At 57.6% G+C, this 18,974-nt stretch overlaps 1 protein-coding gene across 1 annotated transcript in view; it reads right to left on the reverse strand.

The window, feature by feature from the left end:
- The window catches only part of ESPL1 (extra spindle pole bodies like 1, separase), a 50,059-nt gene that overhangs the window by 24,988 nt on the left and 6,097 nt on the right, over positions 1 to 18,974 (reverse strand). Inside the window, 11 exon segments of the mRNA XM_059871786.1 lie at positions 357 to 528; positions 1,495 to 1,614; positions 3,081 to 3,215; positions 5,932 to 6,071; positions 8,924 to 9,032; positions 10,626 to 10,785; positions 12,124 to 12,450; positions 13,149 to 13,384; positions 14,946 to 15,082; positions 15,674 to 15,794; positions 17,793 to 17,897. Of these exon segments, the coding sequence (XP_059727769.1) occupies positions 357 to 528; positions 1,495 to 1,614; positions 3,081 to 3,215; positions 5,932 to 6,071; positions 8,924 to 9,032; positions 10,626 to 10,785; positions 12,124 to 12,450; positions 13,149 to 13,384; positions 14,946 to 15,082; positions 15,674 to 15,794; positions 17,793 to 17,897 (1,762 nt within the window).

The following is an 18,974-nucleotide window of genomic DNA, read 5'->3' on the forward strand; positions in this document are numbered from 1 at the left end:
CATCCCAAATTTCCCATTTTCCCACCCCAAACCCCTCAGTCCCTCCATCCCCATCCCGAATTTTCCCTTTTTCCCCCCAAATTTTCCCTTTTCCCCACCCCAAACCCCTCAGTCCCTCCATCCCCATCCCAAATTTTCCCTTTTTCCCACCCCAAACCCCTCAGTCCCTCCATCCCCATCCCAAATTTTCCCTTTTTCCCACCCCAAACCCCTCAGTCCCTCCATCCCCATCCCGAATTTCCCTTTTTCCCACCCCAAACCCCTCAGTCCCTCCATCCCCATCCCAAATTTTCCCTTTTCCCCACCCCAAACCCCTCAGTCCCTCCATCCCCATCCCAATTTTCCCTTTTTCCCACCCTGCTGCCGGATCCGCTCCCGGAGCGGCGCCTCCAGGTGGGCTGGGGGCAGCTCCAGGTAGGTGGCCAGCAGCTGCAGCCCCTGGGCCTGGGCCAGGTACCAGCCCCTGGTGGCCCTCTGGGCCTGGGGCTCCTTCAGGGCCTCCAGCAGCAGGGCCACGCCCTGATCCACCTGGGAAATTGGGGGAAAAATGGGAAAAATGGGGAAAAAATGGGGGGAAATGGGGAAAAATGGGATTTGGGATCATGGGGGTGATCCCATCCCAATCCCACCCATCCCAGTCCTTTTATCCCATCCCAATCTCATCCCAGTTCCCTTCCAGCAGCAGGGCCACGCCCTGATCCGCCCAGAAAAATGGGGGAAATGGGATTTGGGATCATGGGGGTGATCCCATCCCAATCCCATCCTCCCAGTCCTTTTATTCCATCCCAATCCCAACCCAGCCCCCTTCCATGCCCTGATCCACCTGGAAAATCAGGAAAAATGGGGAAAAAATGGGAAAAAAATGGGGAAAAATGGGAAAAAAATGGGAAAAAATGGGATTTGGGATCATGGGGGGTGATTCCATCCCAATCCCTCCCATCCCAGTCCTCTTATCCCATTCCAATCCCATCCCAATCCCCTTCCAGCAGCAGGGCCACGCCCTGATCCGCCAGAAAAATGGGGAAAATGGGGGAAAAATGGGGAAAAATGGGAAAAAGGGGAAAAAATGGGGGGAAAGGGGAAAAAATGGGGGAAAAATTGGGGTAAAATGGGGGGAAATGGGGGGGAATTGGGGGATAATTGGGAAAAATGGGGGAAAATTGGGGAAAAATTGGGGGAAAAATTGGGGGATAAATTGGGGGGAAATTGGGGGAAAAATTGGGGGAAAATGGGGAAAAATGGGCGGAAAATGGGGGAAAAATGGGAAAAAAATGGGGAAAACATGGGAAAAAAAGGGATTTGGGATCAAGGGGGGTGATCCCATCCCATTCCCATTATCCCACCCCAATCCCCTTCCAGCAGCAGCCCCACTCCCCGCTCTGCCTGGACAAACCAGGATTTGGGATCGCCCCATCCCACTCCCCCCAAATCCCCCCCCAAGCCCAAAATTCCCGATTTTTGGAGGGAGAATCCCCTGAAATTCCCCATTTTTGCCTTTCTCTGGAGGCAGCAGAGGTGGCTGCGCAGCAGGAGCCGGGAGTGGCGCAGGAGCCGCCGGGAATCCTCGCTGCCCCCCTCCTCCTCCAGGCAGGATTCCAGCTCCTCCAGGAAAACCTGGGAATGCCACGCTGGGATCAGCACCAGCACCCCCCACACCCCACCCTGGGGGGGAGCTTTCCCGGGATTTTGGGGTTTTCCTGGGATTTTTGGGATTTTCCCGGGATTTTTGGGATTTTCCTGGGATTTTTGGGATTTTCCCGGGATTTTGGGGGATTTTCCCCGGGATTTTGGGGGATTTTCCCGGGATTTGTGAGGCCATTCCCAGATTTCCCCGGATTTGTGAGCCCATTCCCAGATTTCCCGGATTTGTGAGGCCATTCCCAGATTTCCCATATTTCCCCGGATCTGTGAGGCCATTCCCAGATTTCCCCGGATTTTTGAGGCCATTCCCAGATTTCCCCAGATCTGCGAGGCCATTCCCATATTTCCCATATTTCCCCGGATCTGTGAGGCCATTCCCATATTTCCCATATTTCCCTGGATTTGTGAGGCCATTCCCAGATTTCCCATATTTCCCCGGATCTGTGAGGCCGTTCCCAGATTTCCCCGGATCTGTGAGGCCATTCCCAGATTTCCCCGGATTTGTGAGCCCATTCCCAGATTTCCCATATTTCCCAGGATCTGCCAGGCCATTCCCAGATTTCCCGGATTCCCCAGATCTGCCAGGCCATTCCCAGATTTCCCGTATTTCCCCAGATCTGTGAGGCCATTCCCACATTTCCCAGATTTCCCCAGATCTGTGAGGCCGTTCCCCACATTTCCCGGATTCCCCGGATCTGCCAGGCCGTTCCCAGATTTCCCATATTTCCCCGGATCTGCGAGGCCATTCCCATATTTCCCCGGATCTGCCAGGCCGTTCCCAGATTTCCCAGATTTCCCCGGATCTGCCAGGCCATTCCCAGATTTCCGAGATTTCCCCGGATCTGCCAGGCCGTTCCCAGATGTCCCGGATCTCTGTGGCCGTTCCCAGATTTCCCCGGATCTGCCAGGCCATTCCCAGATTTCCCCGGATCTGTGAGGCCATTCCCAGATTTCCCATATTTCCCTGGATTTTTCAGGCCATTCCCAGATTTCCCGGATTTCCCAGGCCATTCCCAGATTTCCCAGATTTCCCAGATTTCCCGGATCTGCCAGGCCGTTCCCATATTTCCCTGGATCTATGAGGCCATTCCCAGATTTCCCAGATTTCCCTGGATCTATGAGGCCATTCCCAGATTTCCCATATTTCCCCGGATCTGCCAGGCCATTCCCAGATTTCCCATATTTCCCAGGATCTGTGAGGCCATTCCCAGATTTCCCATATTTCCCAGGATCTGTGAGGCCATTCCCAGATTTCCCAGATTTCCCAGGCCGTTCCCAGATTTCCCGGATTCCCCAGATTTCCCAGGCCGTTCCCAGATGTCCCGGATGTCCCGGATCTCCGTGGCCGTTCCCAGATTTCCCAGATCTGCCAGGCCGTTCCCAGATTTCCCAGATGTCCCGGATCTCCGTGGCCGTTCCCAGATGTCTCCGGGCCGTACCTGTGCCCGGGCGGGGCAGTGCAGCTGCAGCAGGATCCCGCTCAGCTGCGCCAGCGCCTCGGCCGCGCCCGGCCCGGCCCCGAGCCGGCGGCACAGCGAGAGCAGCAGCAGGGAGCTCTGCAGGGCCTGCAGGGGCTGCGAGGGAAACCTCGGGTGAAGCCCAAAAAATTCCCAGGATCCCGGCAGAACCTGCCCCTGATCTTCCTCATCCCAAATTCACTCCTCCTCCTCCTCCTCCCCATCCCAGGATCCCGGGAGAACCTGCCCCTCATCTTCCTCATCCCAAATTCCCTCCCTGTTCCTCCTCCTCCCCATCCCAGGGATCCCGGCAGAACCTCCCCCGATCTTCCTCATCCCAAATTCCCTCCTCCTCCTCCTCCCGATCCCAACAGAATCTCTCCCTGCTCCTCCTCATCCCAAATTCTCTCCCTGTTCCTCCTCCTCATCTTAGGGATCCCGGCAAAACCTCTCCCCGCTCTTCCTCATCCCAAATTCCCTCCTCCTCCTCTTCCTCCCCATCACAGGATCCTGGCAGAACGTCCCCCTGATCTTCCTCATCCCAAATTCACTCCTCCTCCTCCTCATCCCCATCCCAGGGATCCTGGCAGAACATCCCCCTGATCTTCCTCATCCCAAATTCACTCCTCCTCCTCCTCATCCCCATCCCAGGATCCCGGCAGAACCTCTCCCTGCTCTTCTTCATCCCAAATTCCCTCCTCCTCCTCCCCATCTAGGGGATCCCAGCAGAACCTCTCCCTGCTCTTCTTCATCCCAAATTCCCACCTCCTCCTCATCCTCCCCATCCCAAATCCCCCCTTCCTCCTCCTCCTCATCCCCAAAACCCCTCATTGCTTCTTCTCCTCTTCATCCCAAATTCCCTCCCTCTTCTTCCTCATCCCAAAAACTCTCTCCTTCCTCCTCTTCCTCATCCCAAAACTCTCTCCTTCCTCCTCTTCATCCCAAACTCTCTCCTTCCTCTTCTTCCACATCTCCAAACTCGTTCCCTTGTCCTCCTCATCCGAAATTCCCTCTCTCTCCTTCCTCATCCCTAAACTTTCTCCCACCTCTTCCTCATCCCAAACTCCCTTCCTCCTCTTCATCCCTGAATTCCCTCCCTTCTTTCTTCTCAGTCCCAAAAGCTCTCTTCTTCCTCCTCCTCTTCATCCCTGAATTCCCTCCCTCTTCTTCCTCATCCCAAACTCTCTCCCTTCCTCCTCTTCCTCCTCCTCTCTCTCCTTCCTCCTCTTCATCCCAAATTCTCTTCCTCTTCATCCTCCCAAACTCTTCCCATCTCCCTCCTCATCCCAAACTCTGTCTTCCTCTTCCTCATCCCAAACTTTTTCCCTCTCCCTCCTCATCCCAAACTCTTTCCCTCCTCATCCTAATCTCCCTCCCTCTTCCTCCTCTTCATCCCAAACTCTCTCCTTCCTCCTCTTCCACATCTCCAAACTCTTTCCCTCCCTCCTCATCCCAAAATATTTCTGCCTTCCTCCTCCTCCTCATCCCAGCCTCTCTCCTTCCTCATCATCCCAAATTCCCTCCCTCCTCTTCATTCCAAACTCTCTCCTTCCTCTCCTCTTCATCCCAAATTCTCTTCCTCCTCATCCCAAACTCTTTCCCTCTTCATCCTAATCTCCCTCCCTCTTCTTCCTCACCCCAAACTCTCTCCTTCCTCCTCTTCATCCCAAAATCTCTTCCTCCTCACCTCAAACTCTTCCTCTCCCTCCTCATCCCAAACTCTGTTCTTCCTCCTCATCCTAATCTCCCTCCCTCTTCCTCCTCTTCATCCCAAACTCTCTCCTTCCTCCTCTCCCCAAACTCTCTTCCTCCTCTTCATCCCAAACTCCCTCCTCTCCCTCCTCATCCCAAACTCTCTCCTTCCTCCTCTTCATCCCAAATTCTCCTCCTCTTCATCCCAAACTCTGTCTTCCTTTTAATCTTCCCAAACCTTTTTCCCTCTCCCTCTTCATCCCAAACTCTCTTCCTCCTCCTCATCCCCAGTTCTTTCCCTCTTCCTCCCAAACCTTTCTGTCCTCCTCTTCATCCTCCCAAACTTTTTCCCTCTTCCTCCTCATCCCAAACTCTGTCTTCCTCTTCCTCATCCCAAACTTTTTCCCTCTTCCTCCTCATCCCAAACTCTTTCCCTCCTCATCCTAATCTCCCTCCCTCTTCCTCCTCTTCATCCCAAACTCTCTCCTTCCTCCTCTTCATCCCAAATTCTCCTCCTCCTCACCTCAAACTCTTCCTTCTCCCTCCTCCATCCCAAACTCTGTTCTTCCTCTTCATCCTAATCTCCCTCCCTCTTCCTCCTCTTCATCCCAAACTCTCTCCTTCCTCCTCTTCATCCCAAACTCTCTCCTCTCTCCTTCCTTCTCTTCCACATCTCCAAACTCTTTCCCTCTTCTTCTTCATTCCAAAACTCTCATCATTCTCCTCTTCATCCCAAATTCTTTCTCTCTTCATCATCCCAAATTCTCTTCCTCTTCATCCCAAACTCTTTCCCTCTTCCTCTTCATCCTCCCAAACCTTTTCCCTCTCCCTCTTACTCCCAAACTCCCTCCCTCTTCCTCTTCATCCCAAACTCCCTCCCTCTTCCTCCTCATCCTAATCTCCCTCCCTCTTCTTCCTCATCCCACACTCTCTCCTTCCTCCTCACCCCAAACTCTCTCCTTACTCCTCTTCATCCCAAACTCCCTCCTCTCCCTCCTCACCCCAAACTCTCTCCTTCCTCCTCTTCCACATCTCCAAACTCTTTCCCTCCCTCCCCTTTGCCCCAAATCCCCTCCCTCCTCATCCCAAACTCTTCCTGCCTTCCTCCTCCTCCTCCTCCTCCCCCTGGGCCGGGGCTCACCTTGTCCTGGAGCCGGTAGAGCGCGGCCAGGAGCTGCAGGGAGCTCAGGGTCTGCTGGGGGCTGCGCACCGCCGGCACCCCGGGATGTTCCAGAAGCTTCTTCCACAGGGACAGGGCTTCGTCCAAGGGTTTGGACAGAGCTGGGGGCACGCAGGGCTCAGGGGGGATCCCCCAAAAGAGCTGTTCCCAAAGGGGGGACATCCTGGGGGAGTCGTTCCCACCCTGACAGGGTCTGGTGCTTCCCAAAAAATCTCCTCAGTGCTGCTGGAAAGGCTCTTTCAACCTTCCAGGAGCCCAAAAAACCTTCCAGCATCCCAAAAAACCTTCCAGGACCCCATAAAACCCCTTCCCAATCTTCCAGGATCCCAAAAAACCTTCCAGGACCCCATAAAACCCCTTCCCAACCTTCCAGGATCCCCAAAAAACCTTCCAGGATCCCAAAAATCCTTCCAGGACCCCATAAAAACCCTTCCCAATCTTCCAGGATCCCAAAAAACCTTCCAGGATCCCAAAAAACCTTCCAGAACCCCATAAAAACCCTTCCCAACCTTCCAGGATCCCCAAAAAACCTTCCAGGATCCCCAAAAAACCTTCCAGGACCCCATAAAACCCCTTCCCAACCTTCCAGGACCCCATAAAAGCCCCTCCCAACCTTCCAGGAGCCCAAAAAACCTTCCAGGATCCCAAAAAACCTTCCAGGACCCCATAAAAACCCTTCCCAATCTTGCAGGATCCCCAAAAACCTTCCAGGATCCCAAAAAACCTTCCAGAACCCCATAAAAACCCTTCCCAACCTTCCAGGATCTCAAAAAACCTTCCAGGATCCCCAAAAAACCTTCCAGGATCCCATAAAAGCCCTTCCCAACCTTCCAGGACCCCATAAAAGCCCCTCCCAACCTTCCAGGATCCCAAAAAACCTTCCAGGACCCCATAAAAACCCTTCCCAATCTTCCAGGAACCCCAAAAAACCTTCCAGGATCCCAAAAAACCTTCCAGGACCCCATAAAAACCCTTCCCAATCTTCCAGGATCCCCAAAAAACCTTCCAGGATCCCAAAAAACCTTCCAGGACCCCATAAAAACCCTTCCCAATCTTCCAGGATCCCCAAAAAACCTTCCAGGATCCCAAAAAACCTTCCAGGATCCCATAAAAACCCTTCCCAATCTTCCAGGATCCCAAAAAACCTTCCAGGATCCCAAAAAACCTTCCAGGATCCCATAAAAGCCCTTCCCAACCTTCCAGGACCCCATAAAACCCCTTCCCAACCTTCCAGGATCCCAAAAAAAACTTCCAGGAGCCCCAAAATCCCTCCCCAACCTTCCAGCATCCCCAAAAATCATTTTCCAACCTTCCAGGATCCCACAAAAGCTCATCCCAATCCACCAGGACCCCCAAATTCCCCTCCCCACCCCTCCAGGACCCCCCAGACCCCCTCCCCACCCCTCCAGGACCCCCAAAACCCCCTCCCCACCCCTCCAGGACCCCCAAAATCCCCTCCCCACCCCTCCAGGACCCCTCAAACCCCCTCCCCACCCCTCCAAGACTCCCAAAATCCCCTTCCTGCCCTTCCAGGACCCCCCAAATTCCCCTCCCCACCCCTCCAGGACCCCCAAAATCCCCTCCCCACCCCTCCAGGACCCCCAAAATCCCCTCCCAAGACTTCCAGGCCCCCCCCCCACTCACCCCAAATTCCCCTCCCCACCCTTCCAAGACCCCCAAACCCCCTCCCCACCCCTCCAGGACCCCCCAGACCCCCTCCCCACCCCTCTAGGACCCCCCAAACCCCCTCCCCACCCCTCCAGGACCCCCCAAACCCCCTCCCCACCCCTCCAGGACCCCCCAGTTCCCCTCCCCACCCCTCCAGGACCCCCCCAAACCCCCTCCCCACCCCTCCAGGACCCCAAATTCCCCTCCCCACCCCTCCAGGACCCCCAATTCCCCTTCCCCACCCCTCCAGGACCCCTCAAACCCCCTCCCCACCCCTCCAGGACCCCAAATTCCCCTCCCCATCCCTCCAGCATCCCCAAATTCCCCTCCCCACCCCTCCAGGACCCCAAAATCCCGTCCCCACCCTTCCAGGCCCCCCCCCACTCACCCCAAAATCCCTTTCCCACCACTCTAGGACCCCCAAATCCCCTCCCCACCCCTCCAGGACCCCCTAATTCCCCTCCCTACACCTCCAGGACCCCTCAAATCCCCACCCCACCCCTCCAGGACCCCCAAAATCCCCTCCCCACCCCTCCAGAATCCCCCAATTCCCCTCCCCACCCCTCCAGGACCCCCCAAACCCCCTCCCCACCCCTCCAGGACCCCTTAATTCCCCTCCCCACCCCTCCAGGACCCCCAAAATCCCCTCCCCACCCCTCCAGGACCCCCCAAACCCCCTCCCCACCCCTCCAGGACCCCCCAAACCCCCTCCCCACCCCTCCAGGATCCCCAAAATCCCCCCCCACCCCTCCAGGACCCCCAATTCCCCTCCCCACCCCTCCAGGACCCCCCAAACCCCCTCCCCACCCCTCCAGGACCCCTCAAACCCCCTCCCCACCCCTCCAAGACTCCCAAAATCCCCTTCCTGCCCTTCCAGGATCCCCCAAATTCCCCTCCCCACCCCTCCAGGACCCCCAAAATCCCCTCCCAAGCCTTCCAGACCATCCCCTACTCACCCCAAACCCCCTCCCCACCCCTCCAGGACCCCTCAAACCCCCTCCCCACCCCTCCAAGACTCCCAAAATCCCCTTCCTGCCCTTCCAGGATCCCCCAAATTCCCCTCCCCACCCCTCCAGGACCCCCAAAATCCCCTCCCAAGCCTTCCAGACCATCCCCTACTCACCCCAAACCCCCTCCCCACCCCTCCAGGACCCCCCAGTTCCCCTCCCCACCCCTCCAGGAACCCCCAGTTCCCCTCCCCACCCCTCCAGGACCCCCCAAACCCCCTCCCCACCCCTCCAGGACCCCCCAAACCCCCTCCCCACCCCTCCAGGCCCCCTCTCACCTCTCTCGGAGCTGAGGCTGCAGCGGATCCCGTCCTGCGGCCGCTCCCCCTCGGGCTCCTGATCCCAGCCCGGCCCCCGAGCCCGGCCCCGCCGCGCCCGAGCCACGCTCTGCAAGGGGAGGGCACACTCCAGGAGTGCCAAAAATCCCAAAAATCCCACCCTGGGAACCCCAGGAATGCCAAAAATCCCAAAAATCCCACCCTGGGAACTCCAGGAGTGCCAAAAATCCCAAAAATCCCACCCTGGGAACTCCAGGAATCCCCCAAATCCCAAAAATCCCCCAAAATCCCACCCTGGGAACCCCAGGAATGCCCAAAATCCCAGAAATCCCACCCTGGGAACTCCAGGAATGCCAAAAATCCCAAAAATCTCAGGGAAATCCCACCATGGGAACTCCAGGAATTCCCAAAATCCCAAAAATCCCACCCTGGGAACCCCAGGAATGCCCAAAATCCCAAAAATCCCCCCCTGGGAACTCCAGGAATGCCAAAAATTCCAAAAATCCCAGGGAAATCGCACCCTGGGAACTCCAGGAATCCCCCAAATCCCAAAAATCCCAGGGAAATCCCACCCAGGGAACTCCAGGAATCCCTCAAATCCAAAAATCCCAGGGAAATCCCACCCAGGGAACTCCAGGAATCCCCAAAATCCCAAAAATCACAGCCCAGGATGGGTTTGGGGCACCCAGGGAAATCCAGGAATCCCCAAAATCCTGGGAAGGGATTGGGAACTCCAGGAATCCCCAAAATCCCAAAAATCCTGGGAAAATCGCACCCAGGGAACTCCAGGAATCCCCAAAATCCCAAAAATCTCAGGGAAATCCCACCATGGGAACTCCAGGAATCCCAAAAATCCCGGGAAAATCCCACCCTGGGAACTCCAGGAATCCCCAAAATACCAAAAATCCCGGGAAAATCCCACCCAGAGAACTCCAGTAATCCCAAAACTCCCAAAAATCCCAGGGAAATCCCATCCAGGGAACTCCAGGAATCCCCAAAATCCCAAAAATCCTGGGAAAATCGCACCCAGGAAACTCCAGGAATCCCAAAAATCCCCCAAAATCCCACCATGGGAACTCCAGGAATGCCAAAAATCCCCCAAAATCCCACCCAGGGAACTCCAGGAATGCCAAAAATCCCCCAAAATCGCACCCAGAGAACTCCAGGAATCCCAAACCTCCCAAAAATCTCAGGGAAATCCCATCTAGGGAACTCCAGGAATCCCCAAAATCCCAAAAATCCTGGGAAAATCGCACCCAGGAAACTCCAGGAATCCCAAAAATCCCCCAAAATCCCATCCAGGGAACTCCAGGAATCCCAAAAATCCCAGGGAAATCCCACCCAGGGAACTCCAGGAATCCCAAAAATCCCAGGGAAATCCCACCCAGGGAACTCCAGGAATCCCCAAAATCCCAGGAAGGGATTGGGAACTCCAGGATTCCCCAAAATCCCGGGAAAATTGCACCCAGGGAACTCCAGGAATCCCCAAAATCCTGGGAAAAACATCCCTGGGATGGGTTTGGGGCACCCAGGGAACTCCAGAATTTCCCACAATCCCAGGAAAATCAGCCCCACGAAATCCAGGTGTCCCAAAATCCTAAAAAACCCTGGGAAAATCACCCATGGGAAGGGTTTGGGGCACGCAGGGAATTGCGGGATTTTCCCCAAATGCCCCAAATCCCAGGAAAATCCTCCCCCTCACCTTTTCCAGGAGGGCCTCGAGGGTGCAGATGTGGAGCCAGAGCAGGGCCTGGGCGCGCTCATCCAGGAGCTGATCCCGGATTTGGGAATTGCAGCTTTGGGAATGCCGGGATAACGACTCCAGCAGCCTCAGGGACTCCTGGATGGCATCCAGGGCGGAGCTGCTTCCCAAAATCCCGGGAATTAACCCCAAAATCGAGGGAACGGCTCCCAGAATCGTGGGAATGGGATGGGAGGATTGGGATCAGGACTGGGATCAGGATCAGGATCAGGACTGGGATCTGATCCCGGATTTGGGAATTGCAGCTTTGGGAATGCCGGGATAAGGACTCCAGCAGCCTCAGGGACTCCTGGATGGCATCCAGGGCGGAGCTGCGGGAACAGCGATTCCCAAAATCCCGGGAATTAACCCCAAAATCGAGGGAACGGCTCCCAGAATCGTGGCAATGGGATGGGAGGATTGGGATCAGGATCAGGACGGGGATCAGGATCAGGATCAGGACTGGGATCAGGATCAGGACTGGGATCAGGATCAGGACTGGGATCAGGATCAGGACTGGGATCAGGATCAGGATGGAGGATTGGGATCAGGATCAGGACTGGGATCAGGGTTGGGATCAGGATCAGGACTGGGATCAGGATCAGGACTTGGGATCAGGGTTGGGATCAGGATCAGGACTGGGATCAGGATCAGGACTTGGGATCAGGGTTGGGATCAGGATCAGGACTGGGATCAGGATCAGGATCAGGACTGGGATCAGGATCAGGACTGGGATGAGGGTTGGGATTGGGGTTGATGGGAGACTGGGATCAGGGTTACGACCAGGACTGGGATCAGGATCAGGACTGGGATGGAGGATTGGGATCAGGATCAGGGTTGGGATTAGGGTTGGGATCAGGACTGAGATGGAGAATTGGGATCAGGATTGGGATGAAGGATTGGGATCAGGACTGGGATGGAGGATTGGGATCAGGATTGGGATGAAGGATTGGGATCAGGATTGGGATGGAGGATTGGGATGGAGGATTGGGATCAGGATCGGGATCAGGGTTTATGAGAGACTGGGATCAGGGTTGGGAGGGAGGACTGGGATGGAGGATTGGGATCAGGATCAGAACTGGGATCAGGATCAGGACTGGGATGGAGAATTGGGATCAGGATTGGGATGGAGGATTGGGATCAGGCTCAGAGCTGGGCTCAGGATTGGGATCATGATCAGAATTGAGATCAGGGTTGGGATCAGGACTGGGATGGAGGATTGGGGTAGGGATCAGGGCTGGGATCAGGATCAGGACTGGGTTTAGGATCAGGACTGGGATCAGGGCTGGGCTCAGCACCCACCAGTCGGTGTGAGCGCTGAAGCTGTGGCTGCACAGCAGCTGGTTTGGGATGGAGGATTGGGATCAGGATCAGGGCTGGGATCAGGGTTGGGATTAGGGTTGGGATCAGGATCAGGGCTGGGATCAGGACTGGGATCAGGGCCGGGCTCAGCACCCACCAGTCGGTGTGGGCGCTGAAGCTGTGGCTGCACAGCAGCTGTCCCAGCTCCTGCAGCGCCGCCGCCCTGGGCAGGCTCCGGCCGGGGTCCGGCATTCCCGGGGGGTCCGGCATTCCCGGGGGGTCCCGCGGTCCTGGGGGGTCCCAGGCTCCCTCGGGGTCCCACAGGCCCAGCAGGTCGCACAGGACGTTGTAGCGCTCGGGGCCCGTGGGGGCCCGCAGGGATTTGTAGGCCTGGAGCTCGGCCAGCAGCAGGAGCAGCAGGGTGTCCCCGGGCAGGGACAGGCAGTGGCACCGGGACTGGCACTCCAGGGCGTCCCGCAGGGTCCTGGCATCAGAGGAACGAGCAGGGGGGTCTGGGTGGGGTGGTGGCATGGGAGGGAGCTCCAAGCCCATTCCCCTTCCCCCATCCCAGGGGGCTCCTGATTCCCCCCTCCCAATCCCATCCCATCCCTCCTGCTCCATTCTCCCACCCCATTCCAATCCCATTCCTCCATCCCATCCCCTTCTACCCCATTCCAAACCCATTCCTCCATCCCAGCCCATCCCACCCCATTCCAATCCCATTCCTCCATCCCATTCCAATCCCATTCCTCCATCCCAGCCCATCCCAATCCTGTTCTCCAAATCCTCCATCCCAATCCTGCCACCCCGATCCCAAATCCCATTCCCTGATCCCAAATCCCCATTCCCCAATCCCAAACCTCAAACCCCAATCCCAAATTCCCGATCCCAAACCCCCAATCCCCATTCTCCAATCCCCATTCCCCAACTCCCCATTCCCCAACTCCCCATTCCCCAACTCCCCATTCCCAAATCCCCAACCCCCATCCCCAAATCCCCGTTCCCCAATCCCCAACCCCATTGCCAATCCCCATTCCCCAAATCCCCAATTCCCCAATCGAAAACCCCCAATCCCATACCCCCAATCCCAAATCCCCCAAACCCCAACTCCCCATTCCCAAATCCCCATTCCCCAACTCCCCAAACCCCAAACCCCAATCCCCCAATCCCAATCCCCCTCACCGCAGCCGCAGCTCCTCCGCTCCCTGTTTGGCCGCCTCCGTCTTGATCCTGGCCCAGAGCGCCACCAGCTCGGCCACCAGGGAGCTGGGCTGGCCCGGGATGGGCTGGCCAGGTGTCCCCAGCCCCTGGGAAGGTGTCCCCAGGGCCAGCAGCCACTGGGCCACGGCGTCCAGGGCCCGCTCTGGCCGGGCCCGGCAGCGCCAGCTCTCCACCTGCAGCCGGAAGCACCTGTGGAGCTGTGGGAGAGGGGCGGGAATGGCGGGATCCTCAGGGACCCCAGAGTGCCAGGGATCCCAGTGTGCCAGGGACCCCAGTGTGCCAGGGATCCCAGAGTGCCAGGGACCCCAGTGTGCCAGGGACCCCAGAGTGCCAGGGATCCCAGAGTGCCAGGGATCCCAGTGTGCCCAGGGATCCCAGTGTGCCCAGGGATCCCAGCCTCCCCAGTATGCCCAGGGATCCCAGTATCCCTAGGGACCCCAGTGTGCCAGGGACCCCAGTGTGCCAGGGACCCCAGTGTGCCCAGGGACCCCAGTGTGCCCAGGGACCCCAGTGTGCCAGGGACCCCAGTGTGCCCAGGGACCCCAGTGTGCCCAGGGACCCCAGTGTGCCAGGGACCCCAGAGTGCCAGGGATCCCAGTGTGCCCAGGGATCCCAGTGTGCCCAGGGACCCCAGTGTGCCAGGGATCCCAGTGTGCCAGGGATCCCAGAGTGCCAGGGATCCCAGAGTGCCAGGGATCCCAGTGTGCCCAGGGATCCCAGTGTGCCCAGGGATCCCAGTGTGCCAGGGATCCCAGTGTGCCAGGGATCCCAGCCCTCCCAGTATCCCCAGGGATCCCAGTGTGCCAGGGATCCCAGTGTGCCAGGGACCCCAGTGTGCCAGGGATCCCAGTGTGCCAGGGATCCCAGCCTCCCTAGGGATCCCAGTATGCCCAGGGACCCCAGTGTGGCAGGGACCCCAGAGTGCCAGGGATCCCAGCCTCCCCAGTATGCCCAGGGATCCCAGTATGCCCAGGGACCCCAGTGTGCCAGGGATCCCAGTGTGCCCAGGGACCCCAGTGTGCCCAGGGATCCCAGTGTGCCCAGGGATCCCAGCCTCCCCAGTATCCCCAGGGATCCCAGCCCTCCCAGTATGCCCAGGGATCCCAGTATGCCTGGAACCCCAGGGATCCCAGTATGCCCAGTGATCCCAGCCCTCCCAGTATGCCAGGGATCCCATTATCCCCAGTATCCCCAGTGATCCCAGTATCCCCAGGGATGCCAGCCTTCCCAGTATACCCAGGGATCCCAGCCCTCCCAGTATACCCAGTGATCCCAGCCCTCCCAGTATGCCCAGTGATCCCAGCCCTCCCAGTATCCCCCAGTGATCCCAGCCCTCCCAGTATGCCAGGGATCCCAGCCTTCCCAGTATCCCCAGTGATTCCAGTACCCGCAGTGAGCCCATTCCCCATCCCAGTATCCCACATCCCATCCCAGTACCCCCAGAGGCTTCCAGCCCTCCCAGTTAATCCCAGTACGCCCAGTACCCCATCCCAGTGCTCCCAGCACCCCATCCCAGTGCCCCCAGCAGCCCACCCCAGTGCTCTCAGTACCCCCAGCAGCCCATCCCAGTGCCCCCAGTAGCCCACCCCAGTACTCCCAGTGCCCCCAGCAGCCCATCCCAGTGCTCCCAGTACTCCCAGTAGGCCATCCCAGTGCTCCCACTACTCCCAGTAGGCCATCCCAGTGCTCTCAGTACCCCCAGCACCCCATCCCAGTGCCCCCAGCAGCCCACCCCAGTGCTCCCAGTGCCCCCAGTACCCTGTCCGGGGTGACCCCGGGCCAGCCGTAGCCGTGGCCGGCCAGCACTGCCTGGCACAGGGGCTCGCAGACGGCTCCGGCCGCTTCCGGAACGTTCCGGCTCTGCAGGGCCTGGCCCAGGCGGAAGGTGACCACAGCTGTGTCCGGAGGGGACAGAGTGACCAACGGGACAGGGAGGGGACACTGCAGTGACCACTGCTCATCCAGAAGTGATTGCAACCCCCCCGGACACAGAGTGACCCCCTGGACAGCAGGGACAGGGACACGGAGCCCTGGGGTGGCACTGGGGATGGGGACACCCCCCCGGACACAGAGTGACCCCCTGGACAGCAGGGACAGGGACACGGAGCCCTGGGGTGGCACTGGGGATGGGGACACCCCCGGACACAGAGTGACCCCCTGGACAGCAGGGACAGGGACACAGAGCCCTGGGGGGGCACTGACCACTGGGGATGGGGACAGGTGGTGGCTCTGGGGTCACAAGGGATGGGGACAGGTGGTGGCCCTGACCACTGGAGACACAGGGGATGGGGACAGGCAGTGGCACTGATCACAGGGGATGGGGACAGGTGGTGGCACTGGGGTCACAAGGGATGGGGACAGGTGGTGGAACTGACCACTGGGGACACTGGGGATGGGGACAGGTGGCACTGATCACTGGGGATGGGGACAGGTGGCGGCACTGACCACTGGGGACACTGGGGACGGGGACAGGTGGTGGCACTGACCAGTGACATCCAGGAACTTGCCCCTCTCGGCCTCGGGCAGCCCCTGCAGCCCCTCCAGCATCCAGGTGACACTCTGGACACAGCTGGTGGTCACCTGTGACAGCTCCGGGCCCTCCGAGGGCTGCGGGGACACCGCGGGTCACCCGGGAGCCCAGGGCCACAGGGGACACGGCAGGGACCCCTCCTCAGCCCCAAATCCCTCGGGAGAAGCTTCCAGAACCCCATCAGGACCCCTCAATCCCAAATTCCAGCCCCAAATCCCTCGGGAGAAGCTTCCAGAACCCCCTCAGGACCCCTCAATCCCCAAATTCAGCCCCAAATCCCATGGGAGAAGCTTCTAGAAACCCCTCAGGACCCCTCAATCCCAAATTCCAACCACAAATCCCATGGGAGAAGCTTCCAGAACCCCCTCAGGACCCCTCAATCCCCAAATTCCAACCCCAAATCCCTTGGGAGAAGCTTCTAGAATCCCCTCAGGACCCCTCAACCCCAAATTCCAGCCCCAAATCCCACGGGAGAGGCTCAATCCCAAAATTCCAGCCCCAAATCCCATGGGAGAGGCTCCACCCCAAAATTCCAGCCCCAAATCCCACAGGAGAGGCTCCACCCCAAAATTCCAAACCCAAATCCCACGGGAGAGGCTCCACCCCAAAATTCCAAACCCAAATCCCACAGGAGAGGCTCAATCCCAAATCCCACAGGAGAGGCTCCACCCCAAAATTCCAACCCCAAATCCCACAGGAGAGGCTCCACCCCAAAATTCCAATCCCAAATCTCACGGGAGAGGCTCCACCCCAAAATTCCAACCCCACATCCCACAGGAGAGGCTCCCAGAGTGGCTCAATCCCAAATTCCAGCCCCAAATCCCACGGGAGAGGCTCAATCCCAAAATTCCAGCCCCAAATCCCACGGGACAGGCTCAATCCCAAAATTCCAGCCCCAAATCCCACGGGAGAGGCTCCACCCCAAATTCCAGCCCCAAATCCGACGGGAGAGGCTCAGTCCCAAAATTCCAAACCCAAATCCCACGGGAGAGGCTTAGTCCCAAAATTCCAGCCCCAAATCCCACAGGAGAGGCTCCACCCCAAAATTCCAAACCCAAATCCCACAGGAGAGGCTCCACCCCAAAATTCCAAACCCAAATCCCACGGGAGAGGCTCCACCCCAAAATTCCAGCCCCACATCCCACGGGAGAGGCTCAATCCCAAAATTCCAGCCCCAAATCCCACGGGAGAGGCTCCACCCCAAAATTCCAGCCCCAAATCCCACGGGAGAGGCTCCACCCCAAAATTCCAGCCCCAAATCCCACAGGAGAGGATCCCAGAGTGGCTCAATCCCAAATTCCAGCCCCAAATCCCACGGGAGAGGCTTCACCCCAAAATTCCAGCCCCAAATCCCACAGGAGAGGCTCAATCCCAAAATTCCAAACCCAAATCCCACGGGACAGGCTCAATCCCAAAATTCCAGACCCAAATCCCACGGGACAGGCTCAATCCCAAAATTCCAGCCCCAAATCCCACAGGAGAGGCTCCACCCCAAATTCCAGCCCCAAATCCGACGGGAGAGGCTCAATCCCAAAATTCCAGACCCAAATCCCACAGGAGAGGCTCCACCCCAAAATTCCAGCCCCAAATCCCACAGGAGAGGCTCAGTCCCAAAATTCCAAACCCAAATCCCAAGGGAGAGGCTTAGTCCCAAAATTCCAGCCCCAAATCCCACGGGAGAGGCTCCACCCCAAAATTCCAAACCCAAATCCCACGGGAGAGGCTCCACCCCAAAATTCCAGCCCCACATCCCACGGGAGAGGCTCAATCCCAAAATTCCAAACCCAAATCCCACAGGAGAGGCTCCACCCCAAAATTCCAGCCCCACATCCCACAGGAGAGGCTCAATCCCAAAATTCCAGCCCCAAATCCCACGGGAGAGGCTCAATCCCAAAATTCCAGCCCCAAATCCCACGGGAGAGGCTCAGTCCCAAAATTCCAAACCCAAATCCCAAGGGAGAGGCTTAGTCCCAAAATTCCAGCCCCAAATCCCACAGGAGAGGCTCAATCCCAAAATTCCAGCCCCAAATCCCACGGGAGAGGCTCCCAGCCCCCCCAGGGACGCGGATCCGTGCCTGGGAGCGCTGGAATATTTCGTGGATGGCGTTGGAGAAGAGCTGGAGGCCTTGGAAGAGCAGCTGCTTCACCATCACCTGCTCCCTGGTGGAGTCAGGAGGGACCTGGGAGTGGGAAAAATGGGATTTGGGAATGGGGAAATGGGATTTGGGAGTGGGGAAATGGGATTTGGGAATGGGGAAATGGGATTTGGGAATGGGGAAATGGGATTTGGGAATGATGGGGTGGACCCAGGAATGGAAAATGGGATTTGGGAATGGGGAAATGGGATTTAGGAGTGGGGAAATGGGATTTGGGAGTGGGAAAAATGGGATTTGGGAATGGGAAAAATGGGATTTGGGAATGGGAAAAATGGGATTTGGGAGGGGGGAAATGGGATTTGGGAATGGGGAAATGGGATTTGGGAATGTGAAAATGGGATTTGGGGGTGGGGAAATGGGATTTGGGAATGGGGAAATGGGATTTGGGAATGGGGAAAATGGGATTTGGGAATGATGGGGTGGATTTGGGAATGGGGAAATGGGATTTGGGAATGGGGAAATGGGATTTGGGAATGATGGGGTGGAGCTGGGAATGGGGGAAATGGGATTTGGGAATGGGGTCAGAATGGGGTCATGGAATGGAACTGGGAATGGGGAAAGGGGAATTTGGGGGTCCAGAAGCTCCAGGGGCTTCTGCTGAAGATGAGGATGGACCCAGGAAGGGCAGGGAAAAAGGAAAATGGGATTTGGGGTGCAGGAAGAGGGAAGAGAGGGATTTGGGGTGCAGGAAAAAGGAAAAGTGGGATTTGGGGTGCAGGAAAAAGGAAAATGGGATTTGGGGTGCAGGGTAAAAAGGAAGAGTGGGATTTGGGGTGCAGGGAAAAAGAAGAGTGGGATTTGGGGGGCACGAAAAAGGAAGAGTGGGATTTGGAGTGCAGGGAAAAGGAAAAGTGGAATTTGGGGTGCAGGAAAAAGGAAGAGTGGGATTTGGGGTGCAGGGAAAAGTGGGATTTGGGGCGCAGGGAAAAGGAAAAGTGGAATTTGGGGTGCAGGAAAAAGGAAAATGGGATTTGGGGTGCAGGAAGAAGGAAAAGTGGGATTTGGGGTGCAGGAAGAAGGAAAAGTGGGATTTGGGGGGCAGGAAGGGCAGGGAAGGGGAAAAACAGGATGTAGGGGTTCAGGAGCTCTAGGAGCTGCTGC

This window comes from Haemorhous mexicanus, chromosome 33, assembly GCF_027477595.1.
Source record: "Haemorhous mexicanus isolate bHaeMex1 chromosome 33, bHaeMex1.pri, whole genome shotgun sequence".
Lineage (NCBI taxonomy): Eukaryota > Metazoa > Chordata > Aves > Passeriformes > Fringillidae > Haemorhous > Haemorhous mexicanus.